Source organism: Drosophila takahashii, chromosome 3R, assembly GCF_030179915.1.
Source record: "Drosophila takahashii strain IR98-3 E-12201 chromosome 3R, DtakHiC1v2, whole genome shotgun sequence".
Lineage (NCBI taxonomy): Eukaryota > Metazoa > Arthropoda > Insecta > Diptera > Drosophilidae > Drosophila > Drosophila takahashii.
Window position 1 is genome coordinate 19106763 of NC_091681.1, and position 12735 is coordinate 19119497.

Consider the following 12735-nt stretch of genomic DNA (forward strand, 5'->3'; position numbering starts at 1 on the left):
TCAGAGATCATTGAAAAACAAATACGAAAAACCAAATCCAAAGTTTTTAACGCTAGCCCCCGCGTAAAATTCATTATCCTTATCGAGCGATCAGCCTTTGGAGCCCCGTTAAGAACCCAAAAACAAAAAAATAGCTGACACAAGCATTCGAAAAATCTGGCACTTGCGCTTATCAATTTATTGCTATCAACTAAAGCGCGCGGTAAAGAAAAACAAAAATACAAGAAGACATTTAATGAAAAGTGTCTGCTTCTCTTTTTTTTTACTATTTTTTCACTTCACTTATCGCTGCTTCTGCTGCCGATAGATAGATAAATTGATTGAGTTTTCGACTCAAAAGACCCTGGTTATTTGCTTTTCTTCCACCTTCGAGAGGTAACAAATTATGTTGCCTTATCGCCGTTCTTTTCGTAGCGCAATTGTCAATTGAACGATAGGCATCTGGCACCTTAAAGATACAGTCCACAAAAAAAAACTCGGGTCCAACTTCGGTTGTATTATTAATAATTTTTCGAAGCCAGAAGCAAACAAAGAAAGCAAATAGAAAAAAGAACTCCCGTTGATAATAATCGTTTCGAAAAGAAATCAACGAGTGCAATGCACACAGCTCGCTATACAAACATATCTGCTATCTATTGCTGATAAGCCCAAAATTCCCCACAAATTCGGCTACCTGTCTAAATCAATATAGGAGTGTTGTCTCTGCGATATGACTCTTGGGGTCTTCTGCAAGAAACCCCCGACAGATGCCAGTTAGCAATCGAAGCTCTTCGATAAACCTCTAAATCGCGTCTAATTGGGCCCACACAGAACACCTAGGAACACACCTGCCCTTCGGTTTTCAGGCGCCTGCCTTCAGACATCCCGCAGATACGGATACCGAAACGAAGTCCCCAGGATCTATTGTGTGTAAACATTGTGACAATGCAATTGTTAGAACAACATGTTTATTAGGTCCCCTGGGCGGGATCTTGGTCATCAATCAATCCGATCAATGCGAAAATACGCACCTCGATACCAGACTCCCATTTAGTTTTGGCATTTCCCACACTACGCAGCGTTGAATCCAAAAGTCCAATCGTAAATCAACTCGTGGTTATCCTGTATAACTGTACCGCAGCCATAAAGCCATAAAAACAATTGAACAAAAAATGTAAAGCTCGCGATAAGGGAGAGTGAGTGATAACGCCGGCTACCGTTAAAATCTTATCAACAGCAGACACCACCCAACTTCTAAAGTTGCTAAAGTTGTTCAAAATTTCTTGATTTCCACAGCGCGAGAGAGAGAGTGTGTGTTTTGTATGAAAAATGCGTAACAATTAACGTAGCGGAGAGCAACAGAAACCCGGAGAAAAGAGAAAGCCCCACTGAGAATAGAGGGATATAGGATATATAGAACCGCCCGATTCCTGCCCCCCGGTAGAACAGAAAAGCATTCAAAATTATACTCGAAATGGATATGACCTCAACAGCGGAGGCTGCCGCTCGCAGCTGGTACGATAGTCCGCGCTTAGGCGGCGGCTCGTCGGGCGGCGGAAACGGGGGCGGGGTCTCGCCCCAGACGAACGGCCTTGGCAGCGCCGGGAGCAGCCTGGCCCACAGCCACCACAGCCTCTCCAGCGGCGCCAGCTCGGCGGGCAGCAGCGTGGGCGTGGGAGCGGCCCTCGGCGGCGGCGGCGGATCCGGACTGGACACCAGCGACATGAGCGCCTTCTACGCGCTGGAGAGCAACGGACACCACCGGCGCTACTATCCCAGCTACCATCAGCACAGTAAGTGTGGTCAAAAAATGCACCTAAACTATAGAAAATCCTTATGGTATCCTAACAGTTCAGTTGAAATTTCAATAGCGGAAGATATAACATTAAAAAACCTTGTTTGGAGAAAATCAACTGTAGAGAACACTGATAATCTCCAATTTAATATTAAACCATTTATAATTTATAAATAACTATCTGGTATTTAGTTTCCATTTCGAACTATTTTAAATGCTTTTTAACTATCTAAGCATCAGCAAAAGCCATTTGTGTAAACTTAACTGGTAAAAAAAGTAACATATTTAATGATATACCAACTGAACTGTAAAGGGATCAATGGAAATTTCCCAAATAAATAAAATAAATAAACGCAGAACAATATTTGGGGAAAGTGCCATAGACCTTAACCACCATTTCGATTTATGCTTTATTTAAGTAATTTCTCCCATTTTTTTTGTTTTCGGTTACCCCTTGGACATTTGTTCTAATGTCATTTCTAATGCGTTTTTAATGAATGTATTTTGGCGGGGGTTGCCTTCGCCTGATAGTTGCCGCTCTGGTTGGTTATTTTTTTACGGAATTCGTGGATGTGGCCACCCACCGCCCACAAATCGATTGCTTCGCGCCTTTTTTGTGTTGCTGAGTAAGCGTTTCCTGTTGGCCGCCATCGAAATCAGGGGAATGGGTCGATAGAAATCGCCGTTGTCCTGCAGCTCGATGGTATCCCTGGAACCTAAAATTAGGGTACCAGATAAGGACTGAAACAATGGGATGGAGGCGTAAAACAAGGGAACAAGGCAATTTATTTTTTCAATAGAAAAATGCAATCGATTAAACAGGCATTAAAAGTATTAAAATACTTTTGGAAAAGAAGTAAAGCAATTTAAGGCTTAAAACTAATTTTTCAACTAACTTTTCTGTTTTTTGCCTTCAAAAAGCTCATCAAAATACTACGAAACCTTCTTGATTTTGTATACCCCTTACTCTTTATAACTCTATTATGGCAGCTGAGAATATCAACTCAAATGTTGTGTATTATTTTATGGCCACCAGTTCACATTTCTCCTAATTGTCTAAAATTTGTTCCTAGGCCAGAAAGAAAATGATCTATGCTCATTAGGGCGGTGGGCCCACAAAAAGAGAAGAAAAACACCAAGAAGACGACATTATTATTTTTCTTTTTTTTACGTTTGCAAAAGTACCAGTTTTCAGGTGTGTATTTCTGTGTGTGTGAGGTTCACACGCCTCCAAAAAAATTTCCAGTTCCGCTAAGTTAATTTTCAATTTGAGCCACCGTTGGCTCTGCTTTCTGTTTTCAGTATTCAGTTTTCAGTTTTCCGTTTTCTGGGCTGCGACGACTGTGACTCTGCTGTCAGTTTTGACAGTTGATGCCCCAAACCATTTTCACTTGGCACTTAGCCTGGCCCAAGCCCATTGTTGTTGTTGCTGCCGCTTTTGGGCTTTGGTTTTTTACATTTCTTTCGGTTTTATTTCGGTTTTATTGCGGTTTGCATTTTGACAGTTCCACGTAAACGCAGCGAACACCCAAACGTGACATGCATCAATGCGGCGTGGTCGCTGAATTTATTTCCTGCTCTTGGAGTGTGCAAAATTTTAATTTAAAATCCGAGTGCTCGGTAGTAGTGGCTGGTTGCCCCTGGAATGCCAGCTAAGTGAGGCTGTGCAACTGCACAAAGTGATCAATCAGGTCCGGAGGAGAAGGATCCATCCAAACCATCCGATCCGTTTGCATTTATGTTTAATTCATGTTATTCATATGCCGACTTTATTGATGCTTGATTTGATCCATCCAGCGCGATCCCCCAGTTGCCGCTGTAATTCATTCATGCACTCGGGATTCTGGGGATAGGACTGCGGATTGGGGATTCAAATCGTTTGACAGACAGTTTGTCTGGGGAGTGGAGTGGCATTCGCATCCATAACGAGCGGCGGGCACCTGTGGCGAGCGTTGATTTTAAAATTCATTAGTCTGCATATGTCACATCTCAGGGGCGGCTTAAATCGCGGAAGGGGGATCCAAAAAGCCCCCTCTTGTCAGTCGGCCAATTTAGTTGTCAATTATGAGGGGCCGACTTTACTGGCTGTCATTAGTGGCAAATTAAGCAACTAGGGCGGGATCAGTTTATATTTTTTGGCTTAGACGCAGACGGCCAATGCAGTTTTAATGGCCAAAACAACACACACACGATCACACACACTCAAATTCTCGAGAGTTAACATGCTCGAGAGTCGGAAATTTTTATGATAGCCCAGGCCATAAAAACCAACGACAACAAATGTGAAATTTAAATTTCAAAAGCAAACATGCCGAAAATTTTGGCAATAACTTTTGTCTGCCCCGTGACTCTCGAGTGTGTGTGTGTTTGTATATGTTTATCTGGGCTTTTGTTTTATTTTTCTACATTTTTTCATCTTGACTCGCTTTTTTTCACAAACATTTTCGATGAAAAATATACACACACAAACTGTTGTTTTGGTTGCCTTTTTTTTGTTTTGGTATTTCACTATTTGTCTTAGCCATGATTATAATACACTTGGGACAAAAGGTATTTGGGTGATGGAAATAAAGAAGGAATTTGGTAAATAATTTAAAACCGTAAATATTATATAATGTGAGAGGCCATTTAGATAATCAGCATTTAATTATCATTTAAACGCCATTCGGGAAATAAATTGTTTTGGCTACAATATTAGCGAAATAAAATTAATTCAAAATATATTCAAAATACAACTTCAATTTTGTTATTTGAGTAAATACTTAGAAATTAGAGTATCTAAAGTTCGTTACGTAATTTAAAGTTTTGTCTCTTGATTCCGACGGCTCTTAAAGCTCGGGCATAAAATTTATTTTTAATTACCCCAGCCGAGCGTTTGAATATTTTCGCCTGCGATTCGAACTGACCGAATATATAGCCATTGCACTCGCACCAGGCGCGAGAGAGAGAGGGCCATAGATGCCCCGATAGAGATAGCGATATCTGCGGTCCAAGTTTTTGACAATATTTGTGTGTGTCGTGCATTTTCATTTGTTGTTGGCAACTTTTTTGGCTTATCGGCCAGGCAAAATCGGGCAAATGAAAAGTTTTTGCTGGCCGCCCGTTTGTGCGGCTTCTGTTCATAATTTTTGGCTGTGGCTTTGGCTTTGGCCCGAAGAGAAGTGAAGAGAATTTCCCACAGCCACTTAACGCAAATGTCACGCACAGTGGGCTGCCGTTACAAAGGATATCAAATGCGATGCGGGCCCATTGAGTTCGTGTCCGTCCTTTGTTCCCTTTGCAGCAGTGCAGCTCAGCTGAAAGGCTGAAAAGCTGAAAAACTCAACTCGAAACTAGCCTTGCTACCAGGTGTTGCACTTGAAGCGCTGTCCACTCATAAATTTTCATGTGGCCAGGCCCGAAAGCGCAGAAACAGAGTTTTCCAAGAAATGGCTAAGGCTGAGGCTTTGGCTTTTGGTGGGGCTGGGCCGTAATAGTTGTTGTAATTTACCGACTGCAACCACGAGGCTTATAGGCTATATGGCGAATAAAGCGTATAGCGTATAGCGTGCCTGGCCAGAATCTCGGCGGCAAATCTTAATCCCGGTGCGCAGGTTTTCAGCGAATTGTGTGCGAGTGGATGGCCTATAAAAGTGAGTTATGGTATTGCAATTGAACAGCTGGGCCACCGCTGCGTATGATTGATGTGCACTTTTTGGGTGGCTTTTTTGCCTTTCAGCCCTTCCTTGCTCTCCTCTCTCTCTCTCTATTTAATTCGAATTGATTAAAGTGTCTTGCCAAATCATGCCACATTAATTATGACCCAAATTCCTGGAAGCATTCCTTTCTTTACCCAGTAAATCGTACATCGTACGATCCATTGAGCGGCGAAGTTGAATTGCTGTTTTGTGTTATATTGCTCGTTGCATTGACAGTGGCCGGTCATTCATTCCACCGCACATGTTGCTGCTGTGCCGGCGATGTTGCTGCTGCTGCTACTGCTGCTGGCGCGATGTTTTAATTAGTCGTGGCACAGCGAACTGTCTTTGCTTAATTAAATGACATAATTATAAGAATGTGCCGAGGGGGGAGGAGGAGGAAAGCAGAACCCAGCCTACGCCAAAATGCCACATGCAACACGTGATGTTGCTGTCGTTGACATTGCCTTGCGATGCTTCAATTAATTTGCACTCCAGCAACAGTTGTTGCTGTTGCTCTCGGCTGCTTTGCATGCCGCAGAGCCAAAGGTGCCGCCACATTGTCCATTGTCCGATGCAGCAGCAACAGCAACAGCAGCAGCAGCAGAAACATTCCCATTGGCAACACGTTTCGCATTCTAATTTGACGTTCGCCGGACTGCGGCTAGTTTGCCTAGTGTGAACAGCTGTCCTTCAATCACTATCAATGTCGCCTGATGTTGCTATGTTGCCGTTGCCGTTGCCGTTTCTTGGTTGCCGTGTTGCTGCTGCATCAATCTGGCCAAGATGGCGACTGCCAGTTTTGCTCCTTTAAAGCTCGCCGCCTGCTTCTGGCGAACTGGGCCGGAAGTCTTTGCTGCCGAGAATCCAGGGCCTGTCATTTGTCAGCCGCGATTTCCAGGAACGCGACATGTCTATATATACATATATATATAGAGGGGAGTACGAATATGGTTATGTATGCCTTGTGATGTGGCATCATCAATAAGACGGCTACCGGGCCTCGTTATTAATTTGTTAAATCAAAAAACAGCTCCACGGCGATTTATATCGGAAGGCGAGACAAAAGCTTACGCACGGCAGCAACATGTTGCTGTTGCTGCTGTTGTTGTGATTTGTCTAACACAGCGAGCGGTCAGTTGGCCATACAAAGAGCCCCGGCCAGCAGCAGCATTCATTAATTTTGAAGGAGCAGCAGCAGCAACAGGAGTCGCAGATGCAACAGCGGCATGAGCAGCATCAGCAGCAACAGCAACATGTTGCCGGTTCGGTGCAGGCTTTTCGAGCTCCCTCGGCACGATTTGTGAATGCAATTACAATATTGAATATTAGCGCATTGTTGCTGCCCCCGCTGTCAATGCAGCAGCAACAACGGCAGCAACTGCTGCAACGACGGCGGCAACATTTGTGTGCTGCTGCTGATAAATTGTGGCTAATACATTTGTGCAGCCGTGTTTGGCTTGTGGTCCCATTGCAGTGTCAAGTTTACAAATGACTTTTGCGACATTCGCCTGTGCCGATCTTTAGCGCTGATCTCGCCGGATAACCAAATCAAACTCGAACGCCGAACCCGGGGCTTATTAATCAGACAGCAGTCAGAGCAGCGAGGTGGAGTCATTGTACTCCCCGGCAAATTGCTTCCTAGAAAGGCAACTTAAACTATCGATATAGAACAATCTTACCGAGAACCGAGAAATCAGACATCGGACCACCTGTAATGGGCTCTCTAACAAATGACGCCTCTCTAATTAACATTTGTCAATGTTTGCCAATGTTCGGTCGGCAAACCAGTTTAATGGTCTCCCAAAAACAAAAAAGGCGATTCCTTTGCCCGGATCTCAGATCACACAGATCACAGAAATATGTGTCGCAAGAGACGCCGCCAAAAATTTGTTGGCAATGCGCGTGCAGCATTCAAGATGCCAAGGAGCAACATCACGATTTTCGGTTCGATTCTTCGTTTGCAGCCTTTTTTGGGGGGGCCCGAAAAACTGTTTAGCATAATTTTTAGCCGGGGCATCCACTGCCATCATCTTTTGTGTGACGGCGCGTGTGTTTAATAAAATATTTTATTAATATGCGAATATGCCGCAGTGGACACAGCAGCATCTTGGATACAAGAGTCCCAGTCGCAGAGTCTCGAGGTCGCATCAATTGAATTTCTCAAGCTCTCGGGCTTATGAATTTATGCAACGTTTTCTGCCCGCTACAGTTGCGATTTTTTAACCAGCTTTTTTTCGACCCATTGTCTTTGTGTTGGCCCTTTGTTGTGATAAATGTCAACGCGTTCTTATTTATGACATGTGAAGCAGCGCCCGCCGGTGGTCCAAGGAACATCGAGCAACTTGTCAGCGAAGAACCAAACAGCAAACACTGAACACTTCGCGCGATCACTTCAAACGCTGCCTTTGAGTGACCAAATTTGGTTTTGCCATATAAAAACTTGTCAATTTTAATGATTTCGCTGACGCTTCGAACTGTCATAAGTGCGCCCGCAGGCATTTCTGGACAGGATTCGATTCGCGCATCCTTTTGCGGGGTGTCCGCTCATTAGCCAAGGTCCGGCGAAAAAGTAAAAACTGTCAAGCCAGCGGACTGACTGACTGGTCGACTGACTGAATGACTGACAGGCTGGCGTTGCATTTGCATAAGTTGAAGTTAAAGTTGGCATTGCGTGGCCAGGATTCCAGTTCAATGCACGCGCCTTTTTGTGCCGCTGCAGCCGCATTATTAGCATTTTTTTTGTGTTTTATTTTTTATTTTTTTCACCCACCACCAACTGCAAATGGCCACAAAAATGGCGCACTTCAGACCCAGCCCAACTCCCATTGCCGCGCTTGTTGTTGTCAACGTGTTTTCCCATTTTCCTGCATTTTTTCTGTGTTTTATTTTGTGGCTGCCACATTGTGGCACGTATGCAAAAGCTGGGCCAGGCCACGTAATTCACACGTTGGCCCAAACAAGCTGGTTAACTGGTTAGCTCTCATTGTTTTCCATTTTTCTCTCCTTTTTCGGAGCGAAATTCCCGTCGCGGCGCAGCAGCTCTGTCCTGGTAATACGTCAATTATAAAGCAATTAATAACCCAGAGAATTCCTCAAAAAATATAAAAATATTCATGTTTTTTCCAGGGCGGTGCGTTGTGCAACGGCATAACTTACAACTCGCGGCTGCTGCTCCAGCTACTTGAGTTATTAAACGCATTATCATAAATACAATTGACAACTTATGACTAATGATAAGCTGGCATGCAACGCTGATCCGGGGGCTGCAAATAAAGTGTTAATAATATAGATGGCAGCGGCAGCGCAGTTTGCGCTTAATAATGCAGCCTGCCTCTGTCAGTCAGTCACTCACTCGGCCATTCCGTCATTCAGTCCTTCGGGCAATCTTACAGTCAGTCAGTCAGTCAGTGGAAGTCACGCAACTGCAGAAAGCAAAGAAATAATTAAAACAAACAAGCGCGCAAAATGCTAAGCAGTCAAGAGACCCAAGTTTCAGCTTCAATTTCAACTTCAACTTCAGCTACTGTTGGAGGTGCACTTGAAGAAATAGTTTCTTCGTACTTATAGCTCCTAAATAGTAGAAAAAAGGCACACTAACTTTTTAGGGTTTATCGAACAAATTTTATATTTGTCATACTCTAAAAACTAAAATTATTTCTTATATGCTACCATAAATATTTTATAAGTTTAAAAATCACTTTTGCTTAAGACACCTTTTCTAAAACTAATCAAAAATCAATCTTTGTGATTATACGATCTTAATAACCTTTATTAGTATTCAAAACATAAGGCTAAATACAATCATTAAATTTTATTGGCATATATTTAAAATGGCTTTGGCTTAAACACTTCCTTCCTATTGAATTTTCACACCTAAAATAAGGAGTTTAGTTCTATATCCAAAGATATTCTAAGCATATAGTTCTAAGTTCAATTTTTTTCTTTAAGAAACATGAAGAAAATGCGGTATATTTTCCGTGTGCACATCTATAACTATCAAGGTGTCTTCGAGCTAAAACTGACCTACCTGCTAAACTGAGCTCTCGATCTCGCTGGCGGTGGTGGCTAAAACTGGAATCCGTTATAGTTTATGGCCCGTTGTTGGCTGCCGCTTGTTGTTGCCGCTGTTGTTGCTTTTGTTGTTGCTGCCACCGCTGCATGCTTAAACAATTTCCAATTTTGGAGCAGGTGTAACAGCGCCGCCGAGAGACACTTGACCGCATTTTGGAGCCACGCGCCTACAACAGCAACATCAAATCGCCCGTTGAGCAGGTGAAAAGAAAAGTCCTTGTTTCTCGAGGGTAGCTATGCCTCTGTCTCTGGCTATAAATTAAGCCACCGCCTGCAGACATTGTGCCATCGAGGAGGGGTCCTGGTCCTGGCTCTGAAGGAGCTGCAGGATTGCCTTGTCCTGGCCGCTCTCTCGCTCGCATGATTGATTGTTGGCCCTCGCTGGCAGGAAGCAGCTGAATCAGCTGAATCAACCGAGTCAACTGAAGCGGCCAAATCCACTAATCGACCGGCACTGACATTTCACACACAAGTTCCTTGGAAAACGGTTAAAGAGTCTCTCGTTTCACTCATTTGCGGATTTGATTTCCATCGATTGATAACAGCGCCCAGCAGCTCGCACCCCTAATCCAATCCTTTTCCCAACAGAGCTTGGTGTGAATTTAATTTACCAGAGAGAGAGAGAGAGAAATCCTTTTTCAACCTTATCAAGATGGTTCAGCACCCTGCTTTGCTTTGTTGTCCTTTCCCATTGAAATTCAAATGATGCGATGGCCGAAATGATAACTTGGCCGGCAGCTGATGCATTTAACTAATTGAAGCCATCTCATCTCCCTGGTTTTCTCCTCACCGGTTTCTGTTACTGTTTCTCCAGAGCTTCACCTGTTTTAGCTGTCATCTTCAAATGTCCAACACGTCCGGCTAAGTGCACACAAACCGGCCTACGTACATTTGGTTATAAGTATATACAAATACATTAATTATGTCATTCACGTCGTCGTCAAGCGTCAGCTTCGATTGCAATTAAAAGGCGCTTTAAGGCGGGCTTTCGGTTTTGGGTTTTCGGTTTAGATTCGGTCTTTGGATCTGGCTTAGATGGACAGGCGCTGAGAGCGTTGAGCGCTGTCAAACGCTTTTAAAACGCCATAGAAATGTCCAAGAGAGAGGCGAACGGGTTAAAAGAGAGCGGCGGCTTCTGGGGCTTTGATCTGTCAGTTTGAAGAAATCAAGCGCAGGCCAAAAGCTTCAAAATGTTTCTTTTTTTTGTTTAAACCGTTTTTGTTGTTGCTGTGTAGAACGTGTCAGGCTGGATTTTTTTTTGCTTTTGGCCTGGAGACGACCAAGGGCAGCGTTTTCCACCAGCACGAGCTTTGCATACCGCCGAAGCAACAACAATAACATCAGCAAAAAATGTCGTTCTTTTTGTTTCAAGTTTGCAACTTTAATTGCTGTGTACTCAGCTTGATTTATTAGCGAATTGTTTTATACGACCAGCAGCAGCAGCAGCAGCAGCAACAACAGAAAAACACAAAAAATAAAGAGTATAAAAAACGAGTAAGCCAAATATGAGTCATACATACTCATGTACGAACATAAAACTCGGGATTAACATTAACAGCCCGCCGATATCGCCAACACCATCGGCTGGCAAATTGAAAGTTTCGCCATGCCAATTAAAGAACGCATCGGACATTGATTTGGCAACGGGCTGAAAGATGCAACCGTCCGACTATATAATTTAGCATGACCAATGGTATTATTTCGCTCCGATCTTGGCAAATTACATACAGCCGTTGCGATGACGACTTCATATGGTTAAGGTGGATCTCTTTTGTCTTTGGCGCAAAAGTGTGAAGTCTGCACAGCAGATCGAGAAAAGCAATAAGCCCATTTGATTGAGGCATTGGCATTGCACTGGGCCAAAGTCTTCCCAAGAAGAGAACCATGTTTCTATGTGGTACATGGCTCCTCGTGGTGATGCTTCTGCTTCTGCTGCTGCTGCAGCTAATTTCTATAATCAGGCACACGTACATATAATATCGCCACTAAAGCACTGTTATTAGGATAATCAAATGGATATTATCGCAGCCAGCGATCCGGCCAAAAGCAGCGATCCCAACGATCCATCGATCGTGTTTGGCTTTTTCCATCTACTGATGGCTGAATACTCTTATTTGTGATTGGAAAAATAAGTGGAATTATTGGTGGTGGGATGAAGTTATCATGGCAAAGAGCTACTATATCATTTTAGCTCAATGAATTGAATTACAAATTATTACAAAATTTCGCGAATTCTTTAGGAATATTTTTTAATCCCTGAAAATAGAGCATTCCCACTTCTTCAAACCATCCTTTACTCACAGCTTCCTTCACTCTCGGTTTGATTTGGCCTAATCCATCTCGGCGTGCAATGAACTGACCTACTGTTGGCCAACCAGCCTCGACTGTTGTTGCTCCTGCTGATGTTGCTGTTGCTGTTGCCTTTTCCACTGCTGCTGCTGCATAATCAAAAATAATTTCACATACAAACAAGCCCCGAGGGCCAGCGACTTGCGACTCTTTGGGGAGCTGCAGCCAATATTAATGATAATAATAAGAATAAGTGCGCCCCAAACAATTGCAACGTGCCTGCCCCCTTTGGAAAAGTCCAGAAACACCCGCTGCGAGGATATGGGGATCTGTCGGATCCGTCGATCGACTGGGATAGCATAGGATCGAGTCGGATCGCATCGAATCGGATCGGATCGGATCGATGGAGTAACCGGCAGCATTGGCGCACATAAATCTCACTTGGTGTCTGCTAAATTATACACTGCCAGACATTTAGGCTACACTTTTAGCCCGGCCAAAAGCCGAGGTGAGCCGGCCCGAGCCGTTGATCGATCTTTTTAGCTCTGGGACAAAAGTTTAACGCGATTGTTTATGATACAAATTAAACAATTTATGACAATGCAGAAGTCCCAGTCGCAGTTCTTTTATCCCCCACCTTTTTGGCCAGCTCTCCATAGTCTTGGCCATATGCAAAGTTGTTGGCCCGAAGGCCGCGAGCAATGAATGGTGGTTCGGTGGTTCGATGGTTGAGTGTTGCAGCGGTGGTCAGAGGTTCTGAGGCGGCTCTCCTTTTTTTTTTCCTGCCTGGTGTTTCATAAATTATAACGCAGCTTTTCCGCAAATTTGCGCGGCAGCCACAGAGGAAAAAATAAGAACAACAACGTCATTTATTACGAATTTTGATCGCTTCTGGTCGCGGCTTAGTCGGTTAATCTTCGT

General features: G+C 43.8%; 1 protein-coding gene and 1 long non-coding RNA gene across 4 annotated transcripts in view; one reads left to right on the forward strand and one right to left on the reverse strand.

Moving 5' to 3' along the window:
• Nucleotides 1–12735, forward strand: part of grn (GATA binding protein grain) — a 34396-nt gene that overhangs the window by 268 nt on the left and 21393 nt on the right. For both annotated transcript variants that reach the window (XM_017152044.3, XM_017152045.3), the window contains exon 2: nucleotides 1276–1772. In XM_017152044.3, the coding sequence (XP_017007533.2) occupies nucleotides 1454–1772 (319 nt within the window). In that variant the 5' untranslated portion in view covers nucleotides 1276–1453. The remainder of the gene's footprint in view (nucleotides 1–1275; nucleotides 1773–12735) is intronic.
• LOC138913409 (uncharacterized) lies at nucleotides 7340–10002 on the reverse strand. Of its 2 annotated transcripts, XR_011419144.1 has the most exons (4): nucleotides 9482–10002; nucleotides 8786–8876; nucleotides 8611–8717; nucleotides 7340–8545 (listed from the first exon to the last, which is right to left on the reverse strand). It is a non-coding gene; the product is annotated as an uncharacterized lncRNA (long non-coding RNA). The 2 variants fall into 2 exon arrangements; XR_011419143.1 differs by having other exon boundaries at nucleotides 7344–8717.